This window comes from Trichechus manatus, unplaced genomic scaffold (assembly GCF_000243295.1).
Source record: "Trichechus manatus latirostris isolate Lorelei unplaced genomic scaffold, TriManLat1.0 scaffold00009, whole genome shotgun sequence".
Taxonomy (NCBI): Eukaryota; Metazoa; Chordata; class Mammalia; order Sirenia; family Trichechidae; genus Trichechus; species Trichechus manatus.
In genome coordinates, this window is record NW_004443945.1 from 13962846 (window position 1) to 13982403 (window position 19558).

Below are 19558 nucleotides of genomic sequence, written 5' to 3' on the forward strand. Positions count from 1 at the left end.
GTGGACCAACCCAAATTGTTTTTTAAAAATTTAATAGCCATGATTTTAAAAATGTATATATACCACACACACACAAATACGCATATGTGTGTGTGTGTGTGTGTGTGTGTGTGTGTGTGTATTGAGATGTTTAAAAATACTCAGGTAACAAACCTTAGAACTAAGGCTCAGATTTTCTTTGAACCCTTAACCCAGTCACTCTCCTGGTAGCTATTTTAAGGGAAAGTGCATTTGGAAACCATGCCTGCAGGTAAAATCAAGTTCTTGAATTGCAAAACATCACAGGCACAAAGCAGGACACTGGAGGTGTCCTTGTTATTTTGTTCTGCTTGTCTGATGACTCATTTACTTAGCACTCTCTGTATTCAAAGAAAGCTACCTGATTAAATAAAAGACCAAGGGGTTAGTTTCCCATAACAATATCTGAAAACCAGAAAATCCTTTGAGTGACCTGACAACAAATATCAAATGATCCTCCCTGCTACTGACTTTGGAAACACTAGGCCCAGCCAAAGACCAAGCTCACTCTGAAACACCAAACTCAATGTCTTAGTGACCTCTTTCCAAATCTTGGACACTCAGAATCCATTCCTGCTTGCTCTCACCTGGAAGGTCTCATCTCCTATTGCAGACAGACTTACATTGAATTCAGGATTTTCTTGAATATGAAAAATAATTTATGGAATCAAAGAGTTTGAAGACTGATTGGCAGATGCTGAAAACCACAATTCATATGCTTTAAGGTTAATAAGGCACTATTTTCCCATTTTATACAAAATAACCAATTTCTAGAGTGAATATAATTTAGAGAATCCTTGCATTATATTTAAATAATTTTAAGCATGTATTAAAAAATTAGCATTCCTAAAATTACTGACTCACAATATTTTAGGAGCAATCTTAGGGATCCAGTGTACCTTTGCAGTTGATCCACTCACTTGTAGGAATGAGAAAGATGAGGTCCTGAATGGCTTGTTCCTCTCTGGTAGAAGACTTTCATGTTTAAAAACCATTAACAATTTCAAATTCAAATGTAAGTTTCTTCCATCTTGTTGCTCTAACTCCTCCAACTTTTAAGTACAGGTAGTCCCCAACTTAATGAGAGCTCCATTCCAACGATTCTATTGTAAGTTGCTTCTGATGTAAGTCGAGTATCTCATTTTTAAAAAAGTTTTCATTATTATGAAACTTAATATTATTATTAATAATAACTAATATTAATATTTCATTACTATGAAACTAACATCAGCAAATTACACGCTCAGCATTGTATGTAGAACATATTGCTAATGATAAAACCAAACCCATTGCCTTCGAGTTGATTCTGACTCATAGAGACCTTACAGGGCAGAATAGAACAGTCCTACAGGGTTTTCAAGGAGCAGCTGGTGGATACGAACTGCCAACCTGTTGGTTAGCAGCCAAGCGGTTAACCACCGCACCACCAGGACTCCCTTACTAATGATAAGATGTACCAAAAAAAAAAAAAAAAAAGTACATTAGTAAGTGCCGTTCTTCATTAACTCTAATACTTTGTAAGTCAGGGAATACCTGTGTAAGAATTGCTTCTAGCACAATCCTTCCCTCCCCTCCCTGACGTTGGTGACCACTGTGGACATAACTTCCCACGAGCAGATTTTTATATCAAGACGTGAAAGAGGTTGATTTATTTACTATTTGCAAGACTTCAGTGTGGAGGAAACTGTCATGAAAAGATTACAATAACTGCATATAAAAGTTTGTGCATTTATATTTTACGTTTGTCAGGGTTTACTATAACAAATATAATTCAACTCTTCAAAAATCTAAAGAAAAAAAATACAGCAGAAGCTTTAATACGTGACTGATCATGTTTCCTTTCCTCTACCTTAGTGATTGTGGATGTACATAGCAACAGGGTGCCTCCATCAGCCTGGGGCCCTGAGTACAGCCATACTTAGGGCTCACAGTGGACATGTAATAGGGGCGTGACATGAATTCTTTTGTGTTAAGCCACTGACATTTTTGAGTTGTTAGATATTACAGCATAATCTAGCCTATTCTGACAGATACATATACAATAGCCATAAGACAGTATTCCATTTTCTTACAAATAAGAGGTTTTGAATTTTTCTAAATTTTTCCTTTTTTCAACATCATTAAAAAATATCACTTTGAATACAGCTGTATTAACAAAAACTCTGAATTTGAAACTGTGGTATCCTATTTTATAATTGCTTTCTTGGCCTTTGTTCTACAAGTATGTTAAAATAAAGTTTAATCATTGTTGTTAAACTTTGAATGCATATTTTAAACATATTAAAATAATTTTTAAATTAACTTTTTAGGATAGTTTTATACTTACAGAAAAATTATGAAGATAGTACCAAGAGTTCCAATATACCCAACACCCATTTTCTCCCATTTTAATATCTTACATGAGTATGGTACATTTGTCACAAATAATAAACTAATATTAACACATTATTTTATCTAAAATCCATATTTTATTCAGATTTCCCTAGCTGTTACTAAAGCTCTTTTTCGAATCCAGGATCCCATCTAGGATATCACATTATGCATTTAGTTATCATGTCTCCTTAGGATCCTCTGGGAAAGAAATTTTGATGTCTTTAATTCCTGATGTTTCTTTATATTTGGAACTCCTTTTAGTCTGTCTTCTATATGTGAAATTAATATGCACTGTGATATAATTTCTCAGAGTATTTATATATCCATTAATATAATCATTAATTTTTTAAGCAATATATAAGTTGAAAATACTTCCTATAGAAAAGTAGAAAGTATGTTATATCATAAGTAAAAAATGTTGAATGTATGAGAATAAGTCATTAATACTAAATGAAATTTATACTGTATGGTACAATGTAAAGGGCATAGAGTTAGCATACATTATTTTTAAGATGTTTATTAAAATAAGTTTAATTATGTTTCAAATAAAAATTCTATTAAAACTGTCATGCCCATAATAATTGATTCAGGCATGGATCAGCAATAGATGTTAACATTGGATGAGAGGTTTTGGGGAACAGAATATTCATACAATGTCAAAGTATCACCCCAGAGACTACTAGTAACTATAAAGAGAAAAATACATTTTTTTTTCATTAGAGAGAAGCTGGCAGCGACTTCTTAGCCAAGTGAGGAATAGAGGAAACGATTAGACATAACCAGAATTTTGGACATCCTACAGGACAACTTGGTCTGGACTCTTCAAAAGTCGATGTCATGGAAAAAAAAAAAAAGGTGAAAGTACTGTTTTAGATTTTAAAAAATATTACAAAGGCACAACAACAAAATGCAATGAATGAAACGTGACTGGGTTCTAGACTGAGGAAAACAACAACAGTAAAAAATGTAAACAACATTTTGGGGACAACTGAACACAAATTGAGTAAGGAATAGATATTAGAGTATGTTTTCTGTGGATTCATTTTCTTGCTTTTGTAGAGTTTTATGTGTGTGTGTGCGTGTGTGTGTTTAAGTTAGGAGATGCATGCTAAAGTACTTAAGGGTATCATAATGTCTACAACTTACTCTAAAATAGTTCAGCAAAAATACATACCATATGTATGTCTGTGTGTTAACACACACACACACACAGAGACATATATATATATATATACACCAAAGAAACCCCCCAAGCCTACTGCCATCGGGTAGATTCTGACTCATAGCGACCCTATAGAACAGGGTAGAACTGCCCCATAGGGTTTCCAAGGAGCAGCTGGTGGTTTCAAACTGCCAATCTTTTGGTTAGCACCCAAGCTCTTAATCACTGCACCACCAGGGCTCCAGGGCGCAGTGGTTAAGCACTAAGCTGCTAACAGAAAGGTCGGCAGTTTGAACCCACCAGCAGCTCCGGAGGAGAAAGATGTGGCAGTCCCACTCTGTCCCATAGGGTGGCTATGAGTTGGAATCTACTAGATGGCAATGAGTATGTGTGTATATATGGAGAGAGAGAGAGAGGGAGTAAATTAAATTGGTCAGTCTATGTAGTGGATGTTCATTGTACTATTCCTTTTCTGTATGTTTAAAGTGTTTCAAAATGAAAAGTCAGGGAAAACTTGATTAATCAATTTAAATCAAGGGAAGGAAAGAAAGAGCTATCGTTTCTTCAGTTACTATTATGTGCAAGACACTTTCAATATAGAATCCATCTGTCTCTACTTTGCATCATGCTTATTATTACTCTCACTTTGCATATGAGGAAACTGCCCAAGTCACACAACTAGAAGTGATAGAAGAGAGTTTTGAACCCAAATCTAGGCAATGTCAAAGCCTACATTTGTTTCTCCCAGCAAGCTGACTCCCGTCTTCCATTAGGATTTTTGGACACTAATTTCTAATTCCAGAGTAATCAGTGACTTGAAACCTCATTGCCTGCTCTTCTTGTGTCTCCAAATAATCTTAAAATGAATCATTGTATGAACAGAGTTGAGATTCAGACCTTTTTTTGCTGTCATGCAAAATAGGGAAATGTCAGTTTCATCGCTAAATTCTAACTTCGTGAACATGATGGTAACGTGTATTTATGGTAAAGTTGAAAGCAATGTACTAGAAATAGTTATTCCCTGTAATGTACTTATGCATGTTTATCTCAGCATGCCACTTCAAACCTACCCACACCAAAAAGTACAGATTTCATCAAATGATGCCACAGCAGTCAAATAGTACTAAATACATTGTGAAAAACTGTGGATTATCCACCATGTGGAGTTGAAAAGGACCTTGACCTCTCTGTGTTTTGATCCTCATCCACAAAACAAAGGGGGCTGCCCCAGAGGCCCAGAACAGTGGTTGCCATTATGAGTTCTTATAATTATTAAATCTGATGATTACTGAGAAACAAAACCAACATTATGACTCCTCTGCAATCAAGTAAGATGATTTTTTCCCATAAAAGTAAGGCTTATCATCTTGGTAGTCTCAACACATTAAATACAAGAAATTATAGCTCATTGTTATTCTTTTGGCATTTGTTATTTTTATGACATTCTCTTGTTCCAACTGTTTGATGTTGCTATCATGACACCAAAGGGAATCAAATCAAAGCCCATGAGAAAATAATAAAGTCCAAACTATTTAGATCCAAACTATCTAGAACTATTTAGAAAATTGCCCCTTCTTGGCTTTAAAAAAAAAAAAAAAAAAAACCTGACGTATCTGTCTTTGGTCATGCATTAGCCCCCTGATACCTATGCCTGCTTCTCTACCAAGACTGGATGTGAGATGCCACCAGCCACGTCTTAGTCCTCAAGTGATGGTATTTTGAAGCAGTATTTTATGGTGGCAGGAGCATGACGTTTTGGAAACAGATATGAGTTCAAGTTTCTAGTTGATTATTTGTAAACTTCAAGCAGGTAACTTATTTTTCTGAACCTCAGAGTTCTTTTCTGCAAACTTGGGGTCATACCTAGCCTATGCCATAAAGTATATGATATGTAGTGATGTTTAATGAATAATGATGAATAAGGATCAGACACTATAATCTATTTGAAAGAGTTCTGAAAACTGTGAAATGCTATAGAAATCCTTATTTGAAAAATGACTGGAATAATATGTGAAATTATCCTAATCTTGTAGGAAGGAGGCTCTGCATAAATAACCTTGGCCCTGCCATACAAAGGAGAGGAGTCTGCCGGCCAAACTGGATTAAGGGTTTACCTTCCTACTCAAACCCATTTTTTTCAGACGATCTCAAGTAGCTGCCATTAAGTTGGGAACAAAGGAAGTGGGCACAGTACAGAGGTTTGAAAGTAAAAGACCAGAATCTTCAGGCTTAAAACCTTTGTCAAATGAAGTGTTTGGTTGTAGTTACTCATATTTGAAACCGTATGGAACGTAAGTCTACCAAAATTTTAAAGGACCTGTATAGCAAAAGAGGGAGTTCTGGTGGCACAGTGGTTAAGTGGTGGTTTGAACCCACCAGCCACTCCACGGGAGAAACATGTGGCAGTCTGCTTCCTTAAAGATTACAGCCTTGGAAACCCTATGAGGAAGTTCTACTCTGTCTATAAGGCCACTATGAGTCAGAATCAACTTGATGGCAATGGGTATGGTTTGGTTTTGGTATAGCAAAAATAAAAACTAGCCCATATCACAAAAGTATGTTCAACTCCTAAGGTAACCACTGGGTTTCCAAATGTGCACTAAGAAGAAGCAGGCTATGAAAGCTTTGCAGCCTCCAATAAAAGACTATTCTTCAATGCAAACCTTTGTGGCCATGGAGCATAAAGGACAAAGAAATATCTCCCAGAGAACAGAACCACGGTAGCCAGAGGAGTAAACCAAGAAACGAACTCTACTGCCGGTCTTTGCCCTTGCTGTCCAGTGAGATTTGATAATTCCTACGGATAACTGATTGCCTTGTGAGAGTTCATATTCTTTCCTTAAATAGGAATTTTTATTTCATTATCCTATTACTACTATACCATTCAAACTGGATTGAAGACAGGTAACTTGTCTTTTGACTTACAGGTCATTATAACATGAAAAATCACATCTGGATATGAGAGAGAGAACTACACAATACTCAGAGATCCTAGATTGATTTCAATCTGCATGCAGTAAATGGGTGAGGTCTTAAGGTTGTCTTTCTGTGGAGGGGTTAGTTATGTTCTATATGCAAAAACAAGAGTGTGCCTGGATATTTGGGTGATCAAATCTGCAGATAAAATTAAAACTGAGAAAATCACATTCTTCACCTTAAGTTTCTTTCATTGATTTTTCCTTTCCTGTCTGGTTATGCTTATTGAACAAATAGGAAAATAATTAAAGGTAAACCATCATTTAAAAAAAAAAAAAGATTAAACATGCTGAGCTTCATAGTTTTTAATGTAAAATAACTATATAATATAAAATAAAACAATTATGTTATGAAGCGGGTATTTGTTGTTTTGGCTCATCAACATTTCAACTTTCTACCTATGAGATGTGAGATGGGATATGAGAAATATTCCAACTTCCAATTACAAAAGCTAAAATTGCCAGGTATCACTTTTCCAGCTTGCCTTGCAGTTAGAGCATGAGCACATGACTGAGGCTTTGCCAGGTGTAGAACAGAGATACCACTGTGCCAAACTTTGAATTTGAAGAGACTGAAGTGAAGGAGATATACCACAGGCTTCTGTTCTAGTGAGGATAGTGGCCACAATATACAATTTCCAGGAGTTGTAGCAGTAGCCAGTGGTTCCATGATGCAAGCTGCAATGTCTGTGCTCAGCAGCAGCAGAACTAGTTCTCCAGTATCATTTTGGGCATCGTTCCTAGCCTTTATCTTAGGTTCTCTAGCCTCCCTAGAGATTCTGTGAGCTATTCAATAATCCTTAACAAATACCTTTTATGCCTAAATCACCAGAGTTGGTTTCTGTTGACTGAAACCAGGCACTCTAAATGAAACATACTGATTACACGTTTCATTAATAATTTATGATAGAAAAATATGCTTGTAGTTTACACGGAGACAAGTATACCCAACTGCCAGGTGTAGCACAAAGAACATTGTTGTACCTGCAACAGTGGATACAGTTGTTTAATTAATGTGGTCCCTCCAGATCTAACAGCTTTCTATTCCATGATATAAACAAGAAAACCAACCAGGGACTTGTTTGTTTATTTATTCACTAACATATTTGTTGAATACTTACTAGGTATAAGGTATTGTCAAATATAAAAAAGATACGTAACATATGATCATATAGTTCCTGATTATATAATCTTATACTTTAGTAGGTGAGGTAAGATGGTAAACAAATAATGACAACCCAAGGCAATATGTGCTAAGTGTTATGAGTGGCATTAAGTATCTGAGCTGTGCTGTCCCACAGAACTTTCTGTGTTGATAGAAATATTCTATAATTCTGCACTGTTCTGTAAGGAGTCACCATCCACACAAGGCTACTGAGCACTTGCAATGTAATTAGTGTGACTGAGGGACTAAATTTTTTATTTTATTTAATTCTAAACTTAAATAGCCACATGCAGCTAGTGGCTCATGTATAGGACAGTATAGATCTAGAGGTTCATAAAAAGGTAAAATTATCCTGAATGGGATCATAAGGGAATAATAATCATCTACTCCATTGGAGCCCTGGTGGCACAGTGGTTAAGTGATATGGCTGCTAACCAAAAGGTCGGCAATTCAAATCCACCAGCTGCTCCTTGGAAACCCTAGGGGGCAGTTCTGTTCTGTCCTATAGGGTCGCTATAGGTCGGAATTGACTCGATGGCAATGGGTTTGGTATGGTTTGGTCATTCCATGCTAGCAGGCACTAGGTTATGTACTTTATATACAATAGTCTAAATCTTCACAACATCCTTCCCTCCAAGTAGCTATTATTATGTATATTTCACATACAAATCAGGAAACTAAAGCTCACAGAAATTGAATATCTTGCTAGATCACAAAACAGGAAAAGATGGAGCCAATATTTCATGCTCAGGTCTAACTTCAAGCCCATGTACTTTTTCCTCTACCTGTAGGAACTCATATAGCTTCTGAGAACTTAATAAGGTAGATAGAATATGAGCTGAGCTTCGAAGCGCAACTAGACAGGATGCATGTACAGAAGTAGAGGAAGAACAGAAAGAAGAGCATGAACAAAAGATTGGTGACAAAGGGTAAGAAGGGTTAGTTTTGTTGAATTACAGGGTTCCTAAAGGGCCTTGGGGAAGTTCCTGGGTGGCACAAATGGTTAAGCGCGTGACTGCTAATGGAAAGGTTTGTGATTCAAACCCACCCAGAGATGGCACAGAAGAAAGGCTGGGCAATCTGCTTCTGAAAGGTCACAGTCTTGAAAATGCTATGGAGCATAGTTCTACTCTGAAACACATGGGGTCCCCAGGAGTTGTAACCGACTCAACAGTAATGGGTTTGGTTTGGTTTGACAGAACCTTGGGGACTGGGGAACTAATCCGTATGTTAAAAACCAAATTTTTAAAGATTTTGAATGTCAGGCTAACGGCTTCATTTCATAGAAGATGGGAATCGGCTGAAGATTTTGGAGGAAGAGTAGGTTCAAGATTAAGATGCTGTTTGAGAGAACTGATATAGGAACATAGATGTTAGATTGGAGTGGGGAGATTCAGGGAGGTTCAGCAGGTTAGGAGGTTATCACATGACTTCAAAGGTGAGCTAATGTGGTCCTGAACTATCAAGGTGACAATAAGAATGGAAAGGAAGAAAGAGAACTGAGAAGAGTTAGGAAGGAAGCATTTGTAGCAGAAGATGCCAACTGATGGTCCTTGGGCCACATCAGGTCACTAGATGTGTATTGTTTGGCCCAAAACATGTTTACAATTTTGATCTAGTTGCCAACATTTTCAAAGTGAGAGATTTTAAGTAAACATCTAGATTTATAGCTTCTTTTGGGAATAAAAAAAGAGTAAATTTCCAAAATCTGGGCTCATATTCAATTTGGTATCAATTAGCTAGAAAGAATTGAGTATTCATCGTTCCTTTTTGGATGGGTAAACTTTCTCTAGTTTTTGAGAGTCCTTGCCTCGCCTTTTTGTCGTACACTTGGCCTAGTTCACTGATGTATGTCACCTCTCTGGCCCCTAATTCACAAAAATGATAAAGGAACAACTGTTGATTGAAATGGCTAAAATAAATGGTCCTTTCATTTTATCTCATTAGACAAAATCTACATCTTAGTAATTGATATTTCAAAACCAGAATTGATACTATGATTTTAATGTTAGCTTTCTCTTCAATTGTTCAAATAATATTATACATAAATAGCATTAGGTTAATCTACCTCCTCCCAGTCGAAAACCATTACAATGTGAGATACAACTAATTTACAGAATGATCTTGTCTGATCAATAATAAAGTTCTACTTAATAACTGCAGAGAGCATTTACATTAAAACATAGTCCATGGCAGCAATGGAATGCTGCCATTAACAACTTCCAAGTGGTTTTCTTTTGAAAGTTATTACTTACAAGACTGTTCTGGAGGGAAGTTCATCCTCATTAATGTTTTCAAATTTAGTGAGCTTACTGAAGGACGAGAGCAAATTGGGGTTAAACCTGACTTTAATATTAAAGTTTTAAATTCCTTTAAGGGTACTGCTTGGATACCTGGCAGTGACAGAGTCTGAATCTTAGATTAAAAAGGTAATATTTGATAAGCACTATGAATGGAATTGTTCCTTTATTTATCTTTTTAATTTCAAAATCTTTTGCTTATCTTCCTAGAATGTAAACCTAATATAAAAATATTATGCTACTGTAGAAAATGCCATGAGCTCATTTAAACATGACTTATTAAATACAATGAATCATGATCTAAGAGAAATAATATTCCCTAAAAGCAGAGTAGCCAAAACTGAGTGCCTAGTATTAGTATTATGAAGATGTGCAAAAAACTATGATGACTGCATTTTAAAAATTCTAGATCACATTTTTACTTACAAAGCAGTATAAGTATAATGGACAGCAGTCATTTATACTGATATTCAGCTTGAAAAGAACAATAGGACTATACACTACTGTTATTAATAGAGTCTTACTGAATACCGCCCATGCTCAGTATGAAGCCTGCACTTAGGAGGGTTACATTTAAGAGTGTGGAGAATTTATTACAATGGAGACTCCCTGTACAAAGTTATAATTTTTATTTTAATCAGATGTGAATGATTGGTAAGAATTATTAAATGTATTATTTACTGTACACAAAGATTAGAAAAAGATATCTTTTATAGTTTTCTTTACGGATAAGTTGTCTCTTAAGGAGTGGAAACCAAAAAAACAAAGCCATTGCTGTCAAGTTGATTCCAACTCATAGCGACCCTACAGGACAGAGTAGAACTGTCCTGTCCACACAGGGTTTCCAAGGAGCGGCTAGTGGATTTGAACTGCTGACCTTTTGGGTAGCAACCAACTCTTAACCAGTGTGCCACCAGGGCTCCAAGAATTAAATAGGTCTTTCTATTTAGTTCACCTTTATATTAATTACTCATAGCTTCATTTTCATATGAACAGAACCATTCCTCAGTTTTTTTTTTTTTTGTCATTTTTAAACGATTCTTGTTTTTAGATGGCTTTGCTATAATTAAATTTTCAAGTTAGTGGCATGTAAAAGAAATGGAATGAGATGATTTATTTAGTTAAAGAGTATAAAGTTGACAGAATCTCTTCTGTATGATTGCCAAGCCATATTTTAACCAAAGAAGGCCAAATTCATCATGTAAAATGCAGACACTGAACAAGAATCATTAGCTCAGAACCACGGGTAACGTTAAGATAGCCTCTGAGAAACCAGATCCGCCAAGTATTAGAGATTGTGCCTTTTTCCTACATTCTATGTATCGCTAACCATAAAGGTCAGCAGTTCAAATCCACCAGGTGCTCCTTGAAACCCTATAGGGCAGTTCTACTCTGTCCTATAGGGTCGCTGTGAGTCGGAATCAACTGGACGGCAATGGGTTTTTTTTATGGATGAGAAGCTGTGTGATTGACTCTCCTATTAAGAATGACAACAATTCCTTGATATACTTCCTCTTTCTTATAATTACCCATAATGTTTAAAAAAATTCTACATAGAGTATCGTATTTTTACTCAAATAATGTTTGCTTTCTGCATTTGTTTGCCGGCTGCGCCACCAACCCCCTTGCCCCTGCCCCAGGTATTTTCCATAAGCGCACTATGTTAATTTTTTTTTACAGCAACATGTGGAAGAGGATTGGTAAGTCGGTGCTTGTGAGGGCATGCACTATTTGTGTAAAATATGGGTAACAGTCTTCATTAAGAGGGAAGACTTGATGTTGCGTCCAAGTAGTTTATATACTGAAGATCTCAGAGGATTAAATGATAAAATAAAAAATGTATACAGTGAAATAACATGTAAGATACTATTAATTTTATATTTTTTAAACACGGAGATTCAAGAAAGATCTATTTGGAATATCCCAGGAACAAGGGTGCAAACAAAACAAAACAAAAACCACTTGTAAGCACATAAAAATGATGCCACAAAGACAAGTCAACAAATTTCACATCACGTATTTTGCTTACAGGGATGCCCCTTTCATCCTCATTGAAGTCAGCCCCATAACTTATGAGATTTATGATCTGTCAGCAAGTTGCTTAACTTCTCTACCTTTCAGTTTTCATATATGCAAAATGAGAATAATAATAACCACCTTGAAGAAGTATAATGAAATTAAAGGAATGTGGCACATAGACGGTAGTCAATAAATGGAAGCTATTACTATAGTACTTGTTTTTCAAGACCATAGCTTATTACAAGGAAATGCAGTACACTCATGAAGAAACAATATACAGTGTAGTTAGGATTCCAGGCTCCAGAGCCAGATTATGGGTTTATATCCTAGCTTCACCACTTAACTAGCTATGGACTCTGGGCAAATTACTTTCAATGGTGTGAGGAGCCTGCTCCTACCAGCTCCTGTGAAATTGACACCTGAATCTGTTTAACTCTCACGTTCTCAGTACACCCTTCCCTAACTCCTAAATTAGGTCTTCTTATTATAATCTCTCATTGCACTCTGGACTTCACCTTCCCAGCACTTGTCACAGTTATAATCATATAGTTACTTCTAGTAGTGTCTATGTATCTCCGTTACACTGTAAGCTATGAGACAGTAGGGAGCATATCCACCTAGTTCACAGACTACTATAGTTACTAACATATCAAATAGCCTCAATAAATATTTTTTCTTTGAATGACTGAATGAATGAAAAGATTATAATGTCTCTGTTGACCTCTTGGAGCCCTGGTGGCACAGTGGTTAAGAGCTTCAACTGCTGACCAAAAGTTCAGCGGTTCAAATTCACCAGCCACTCCTTGGAAATCCTATGGGGCAGTTCTACTCTGTCCTATAGGGTCGCTATGAGTCAGAATCGACTCAATGGCAACAGGTTTGGTTTAGGTTTTAGAGACTTCTTGGCATGTCTTGTGTAAAACAGTAATGTCTGCATATCCTACTACAAGAATGAAATGAGGATATGAACTGGAAGACAGATTACATTTGAGTTTCTTTAGCTATTGCATTATTTCTGGCACAACCAGAAAAAAAAAAAAAAAAAAGACAAGCTTTAAAATCAAAACTGGCTTACTGAACTGATTGGTTAATTCAGTCAAAGTGCGCTCATTAGTAGACCACTACTCTCTTTTGAAAAGTTTCTCTCAACCAGCGTGAAAATCATGTAGTGGATATACCTTCCTTCATAAATTGGAATGGGTTTCATAGTTACTATAATAACATATTGCTAGGTAAACTCCTGAGCATGAGTTATCCACATGAAGTTCATGTGTCCTGCGTGGTAGTCTCAATAGAACAAAATTATAGAGAAGCACAGCTCCAAGCTGTGATTTCTAACTTTTACAACTCTGCAGGGTATACGGAAATATCTTCAAAAACCTCAGGACTTTCAAGGGTGCTAGAAGTGTTGGAAAATTAAAGAAGCAAGTTAAGATTTCTTCTCTTGGCTGTAAAATGACTGTAACCCAGTGGAAAGACCTCTCATTTATGGGGAGTTCCTCCTCTCTAGTTACTAGTAGAAGAACTGTATGTTTCACTTTAAAAACCCGCCTTCTTTATGGAATATTTTGTCTTGGCAACTCAAGAAGCCATATTATAGGACAGAAATGTGTTCCAATTTCCCATATATATGTAGAAATTTCCTTTGGGATTGGTCTGTATGAGCCAAAGTTAAGGGAATGTACTTTAAGTTTTAAAAAATTTTCACATTTATGTAAGTTTTTCTTGCTGTCTCCAAAAGGATGAGTATTTTATAAATAGAACAATCCTAGTTACAATTTAAGGAAGAATGATGATAGCTTATTTGAAGTAAACGCAACACTGAAGACTTGGTATAAAAATTAAAAGTTAAGAAATGAATCCATGATAATGTATGTCTTGTTTAAATATGTATTTTCAGGCATACCTGGGTTTAAGTCGTAGATTTACCACTTACTAGTATGTGACTATGGCCAAGTATATGCAAATAATAATTTAGTCTACCTTGGAGTTGAGTGCATAGTTTGTGTTGTTGACTGCCTGGGTTCAAAGGCTACATTTATTAACTACTATCTGGGTGACCCTGGGCAGGTTTCTGAACTGCTCCCTGCCTCAGTTTCCTCATCTGTAAAATGGGGATAATAAAAGTACTGCCTAAAAGTTGTAGGCCTGAAAGAGTAAATACATGCCAAGTTTTTACGACAGTGCCTGGCTTATAAATCAGTATTGAAAGTTCTAGCTGCAATTATGATCATTCATTTACCCAATTTGATTTTTGAATTTCTTGACTTGCTGAAATTTTCTGGAATTTTAAGTATTTCTTAATTATACAAAACAAATGAAATATATAAATGTACAAGCAAGAACAACAAAAATTTAGAGTCATGTTTCTATAAGGAAGTACCCTACTGTTATCAACACCCTACTGGTATTGTAGGGTAGCAAACTTATTGCAACAATAACCTAGAAGAAACTAATGAATTATTGAGAAGATAACTTCCCGACATATTATTAATCTCCCATTTCTCCTTCCTCTTCCCCTACTCCCAGAGAAACTAGGCGAAAAATCTATTTCTACCTTTTCTCAGAACAGGTAGTTTCTTTTAAATCAGGGCTCATTACAGATTTCTTATTGAGAAGTAATGATTGTCACAGAATAAAAGCAAAACAAACTCTATTATCTACAATAACAAGTTAACATGATGATAATAACTACCATATTCTGGACACATTTCTTTCTAAAGAGGAACACATAGTTTACAACTAACATATAAATAATTAATAAATGGGTTTTCATACGTCAGAACACTTATTAACTGTAAATTCTTTGATTTACAAGCTATATTTTCAGTGTTAGTTGCTAAATCTTATAGGAAAGTTCTTTGTGAAGAAAACACACGTTCTGCTATTCAAAACCTTATGAAGGGCTTGAAACCACTTGGCGAAAAGTTTAAAACAGTGAGCTTCCCTCCTCGTTTTTCTCATTAACTTATTTATAGTGGCATCGTTCAAACGCCAGAGATAGACAACCAGTGGTGGCATTCATAGTACTATGCTTGCAAACAAAGTTACAAGTGTCCATAACACAATTCGTCTTTAGTACTATCAACCCTCGACCTATCTATTGTATAACCAGCTCCCCTCATCCAGATCTTGAATTTTCACAGGCTGCGATTCCTGTTTCCGAGTCTTGCTACTGCTTTTCCCTTTATTTTTCAAGTATTTCTGTCATTGAGGCCAAATGCTAATATCAAAACTGTAAGCTAAACAAAACAAAACAAACAACACAGGAGAGTGCATCCAACAGGCCCACCTTGCCTCCCTCAAGTCTATATCCCCATTCAACTTAAAAGCACTTGATAATTCAACTTCACTGGTCAGTGCCTGTGGAGCTCTCCAAAGAACCAATAAACGTTAACTTCTCCCCAGGTTCGCGGGCGCGCGTCAGGGTTCTCTCGCCCTCTGCACGGTCCGAGAGGGCAGAAGGGGCTGTATCTGCTACTAGGAGTTCTCCCCCTTCCGTCCTTCCAGCCACCGACTTGAGAGCTATAAAGAGAGACAATAGCTACGGGGGATGGGTGTCTCACCTCCTTCTTCCTCCTCCAGGGAGTTCATGCAGGGAAAGTAGCCGGCCAGCGCCTCAAAGGAGGCGGAGAGGCTGCTCCGGCTCTGAGAGCGCTGTATGGAGCGGCCCGCAGCGCCGGCGCCCCCTAAGCCCTGCCGGCCCATTTTGGACGAGTACCCGCTTTTCCCGCGGTACAAGATACGAGGCGTCTTGGCGGCTGGGGCGCGGCGACCGCAGCGCTTCGAGGGCCGGTGGGGAGGGGGCCGGGATGGTGCCGCGGGACCTTGGGGTTCTGGCCCCTGCCTCCCTGACCCGGTCCGCAGGAGACGTGGCTTTGCTGGCTGCCAGGACCTTCACTTTACTGGGGAGGGGGCCGGGAAGGCGGCGGGGGAGACGTGGCAGCCGCTTGCGGTGTAAATCCGAGGTCGCGCACAGGAGGAAGCTGAGGCTCCTGGAGGCTGGAGCTGCTGGAGTCTCGCCGCCCTCGCCTCGCAGGGAGATGCTGCTGATGCTGTTGTTCCCGCCAATCAGCAGCCGGAGGGGGAGGCGGCGGCGGCGGCAGCACCTCCGCCAGGCTAGCAGCTTCCGAGCACAAGCCTCAGGTTCTGGGCAACTCTGACCTGGAGTGTGGCTCCTTTTCATTTCATCTTCTTCCCCCGTGTAGTTAAGGCCACAGAATGGTGACTAATTAGATGCAATAAATTTGGCATCTCAGGTAGGTAATATAACACGCAAATTTTTGGCGGTCACTTTCTCTTTCGTCAGTTTCACGTACAGTTTGTTGCACTGCTAAAGCACATAAGGGGACGAAATATTGAAATTTTCTTCAGATCATAATACAAAGCCCCCCTCCCCCATTTTAACAGATTCCACGAAAATCTAGAATTAAAGCTTTCTCTTTTACTTTCTTTGTTAAAAAGATAGACTCAACGGAGGAAAAAGAGGTTTAAAAAAACAACAAAACATCAACAGCCTGGAGAAGGCACACTGAACAAGAACTATGATGATGTCTATCAATTTGGTTTAATTTCAGGAAATTTTTAATGCTTTCTTTTCTCCAAATTAAATAATCTGAATCAGAAGACTGCCACATTATAACCTTAGACAAGCCACTCAATCTCTCAGTTTCCCTATCTATCAAAATAAAAAATATATAATTGCAAGGTGGGGAGGTGGTAGAAGGGTAGGGTACAATTATTCCAGTTCTAGCCATGCCACAGTATGATTGTTGAGTATGTATTTAAAAAAAAAGAAATTGCTGTCCAATCCATTCTGATTCGTAGCGACCCTATAGGGTTTCCAAGGAGCAGCTGGTGGATTCTAACCGCCGACGTTTCGGTTAGCAGCCGAGCTCTTAATCTCTGCACCACCAGGGCTCCGTTTATGTATAATAGGAGGATTTTAAAAGTGTTTTGTAAAATGTAAATTATACAATCTAAAATAGTTTTTTCATTCAATAAATATTTCCTAAATATTACGTAGGTGCAGATTCTTTGCTAGATGTACTGGGAAGTTAAGACATTGATTTAATTAATATTAATTGAGCTCCTAGTATATGCCAGGTACCTTTGTAGATGGTTAGGATACACTGGTGATCAAAGCAGCTAAAAATCCCTGCTCTCATGGAGCTTACATTCTAGTGGGAGAAGACAGACACAGTAAATCAGTACATTATATAGTGTTAAAAAAGAGATAAATGCAAATAAAAAAAATAGAGGGGTATGGAGATAATGTGCAATTTAAAACAGCATTGTCAGTATGGGCCTCATTGACAAAGTAATATTTGAACAAAGATGTGAATAAATTGAGGAAGTTACTCCTTCAGTTATTCCAATAGAACACTGATAAAGCCAGGAAACTTTATGAGCACCTTTTCATATCACATCACTTTTATTCAGAGAATATAAAATTTTTTATTAAATGAGATTTTTCATTAAGACAATAAAGAGGATCATAGAATTTTGGACACTGAAAGGGCTTTATTGAAAGTCATCTAATTTTTTTAAAACTATGGTCAAATCTTTAGTGAGTCATAAAAATAATTTACTATGTTTTTATCAGCATTTTAAAATAATATGTAAAATTCCTTTGGGGGAAGTGGTGGCAGAACTCATAACTAAATTGAATAAGGAATAATAAATCAACATATTAAAAACATATAAGCCAGAAATATTAGATAATAGTTTTGAATAAATATATATATTTACACATGTATATATAGTGTATTTATTCAAAACCAATTCTTTAAATGCTAGAATAATTTTTTGTTGCATAAAATATCTTTGCATTTAAGTCATGAGAGCTAAAATCCATAAAGTCAACATTTTTATATGACTTCAAATTGTTTAAAGGCATGGGCAATTACCCAATTTCACCTGAATGTGAAATCCAGAATAACAACCTTTTCTCCCAACCCCAGCGTCATGCAATATGATACAGATAAATTTTAAGCTTTTGTGATTTCAGTTTCCAAAAGTATTTTTAGTTTTTACTTAGCAGATTTATAAAGTGAGTAGCTGGTGTTACATTTTAGCAGTTGGTCAACCCAAAACTTTCACACAGGTTGATGAAGTCGAAAGATACTTAAGTATGAGAAGACGAAAAAGAAAAATTAAGTGGTCATCATTTTCATTATTTTTGCAATGAGACCAGCAATACAATTTGCCTTTCCCTCATAACAGAAAATGTCCATGGAAGTATGAAAATTAATTTATTGATTAGGTGAAACAATGGCGATAAGATTTGACTAAGGAATGAAGAAAAAACAAAACAAAACAAAATGAATCCTAAAGACCAAAGTTGTAAGTCATAAAAGCAGAATAGCTAAACAATACAGGGAAGAATAAACATTTGGACTCTAATATTAACTCTGGCCCTTCATGTATAATAAAGATGATGAAAGCTAACCAACATTATGTTCTTCATATGTATTACCTCATTTAATCTTCATAAACTCTATGAGGTAGCTACTGGCATTACTCACACTTTGCAGACAAAGAAATTGATACATGTTCATTCAACAAATACTTATCAACTGCCTACCACATGCTAGGCATTATTCTAGGCCACTGAGAATATGATGAAGTGAACAAAATGGACAAAAATCTCCACCTTCATGGTGCTTACACACTAGGGGAATAATAGCTAACACTTGTTGTTAGGCACCATCGAGACAGTTCCAACTCGTACAGACCGTATATACAACAGAAAGAAATGCTGCCCAATCCTGCGCCATCCTCACAATTGTTGCTATGTTTAAGCCCAATGACGTAGTCAATGTGTCAATCCATCTCATTGAGGGTCTTCCTCTTTTTTGCTGACCCTCAACTTTACCAAACAGCTAACACTTACATTCCACTTACTATATGACAGGCCTTTTTCTAAACAACACTACATGCCACCAACTTATGTAATAATCACAGAATGCAATGAGGGAGACACTATTATTATACTCATTTTATAGATGAGGTAACTGAGGCATAGTGAGGGTAATTCTCTGTCCCAACGTCACACAGGTTATTAAGAAATGGAACCAGGATTTAAACACAGGAAGTTTGGGGCACAGTGTGATAATTTGTTCAATGTCATTTTAAATCCAGGCTTTTTAACTCCAGAATCTGTACTCTTTTTTTTTTTTTTTTGAGAAAAAATAAAAAGGCTAATTTATTGGTGATATACACAAAGAAGGATGTGACGCCAATGGACCCTCTACTCCCCTCTCATTCTTCTATTCACATGCAAGCATTCAACCCCGAGCTGGTAGTGGCTGACTGGCTACCTTGCTAAGCCTCTTTTATTTTTTTTTTTTAGTTGTACTTCAGGTGAAGGCTTACATAACAAATAGTTTCTCATGAAACAGAAGTACACATGTTGTTTTATAACATTGGTTAACAACCCCACAACATATCAACCCTCTAACTTCTCAACCTCTTTTTTTTTTTTTTGGTGAAAATACACATAGCCAAAGATACACCATTTCAAAAATTTCTACATGCACAGTTC

The 19558-nt window shown here is 36.9% G+C and overlaps 1 protein-coding gene across 21 annotated transcripts in view; it reads right to left on the reverse strand.

The window, feature by feature from the left end:
* RIMS2 (regulating synaptic membrane exocytosis 2) overlaps window positions 1–19558 on the reverse strand; it is a 647068-nt gene that overhangs the window by 16499 nt on the left and 611011 nt on the right. Inside the window, exon 1 of one of the 21 annotated variants that reach the window (XM_012560022.2) lies at window positions 15579–16029. The exons of the other annotated variants lie outside the window; for them this stretch is intronic. Coding sequence (XP_012415476.1) covers window positions 15579–15720 — 142 coding nt within the window. The 5' untranslated portion in view covers window positions 15721–16029. Of the gene's footprint in view, window positions 1–15578; window positions 16030–19558 lie in introns of those variants that run through there. 21 annotated transcript variants of the gene reach the window in all.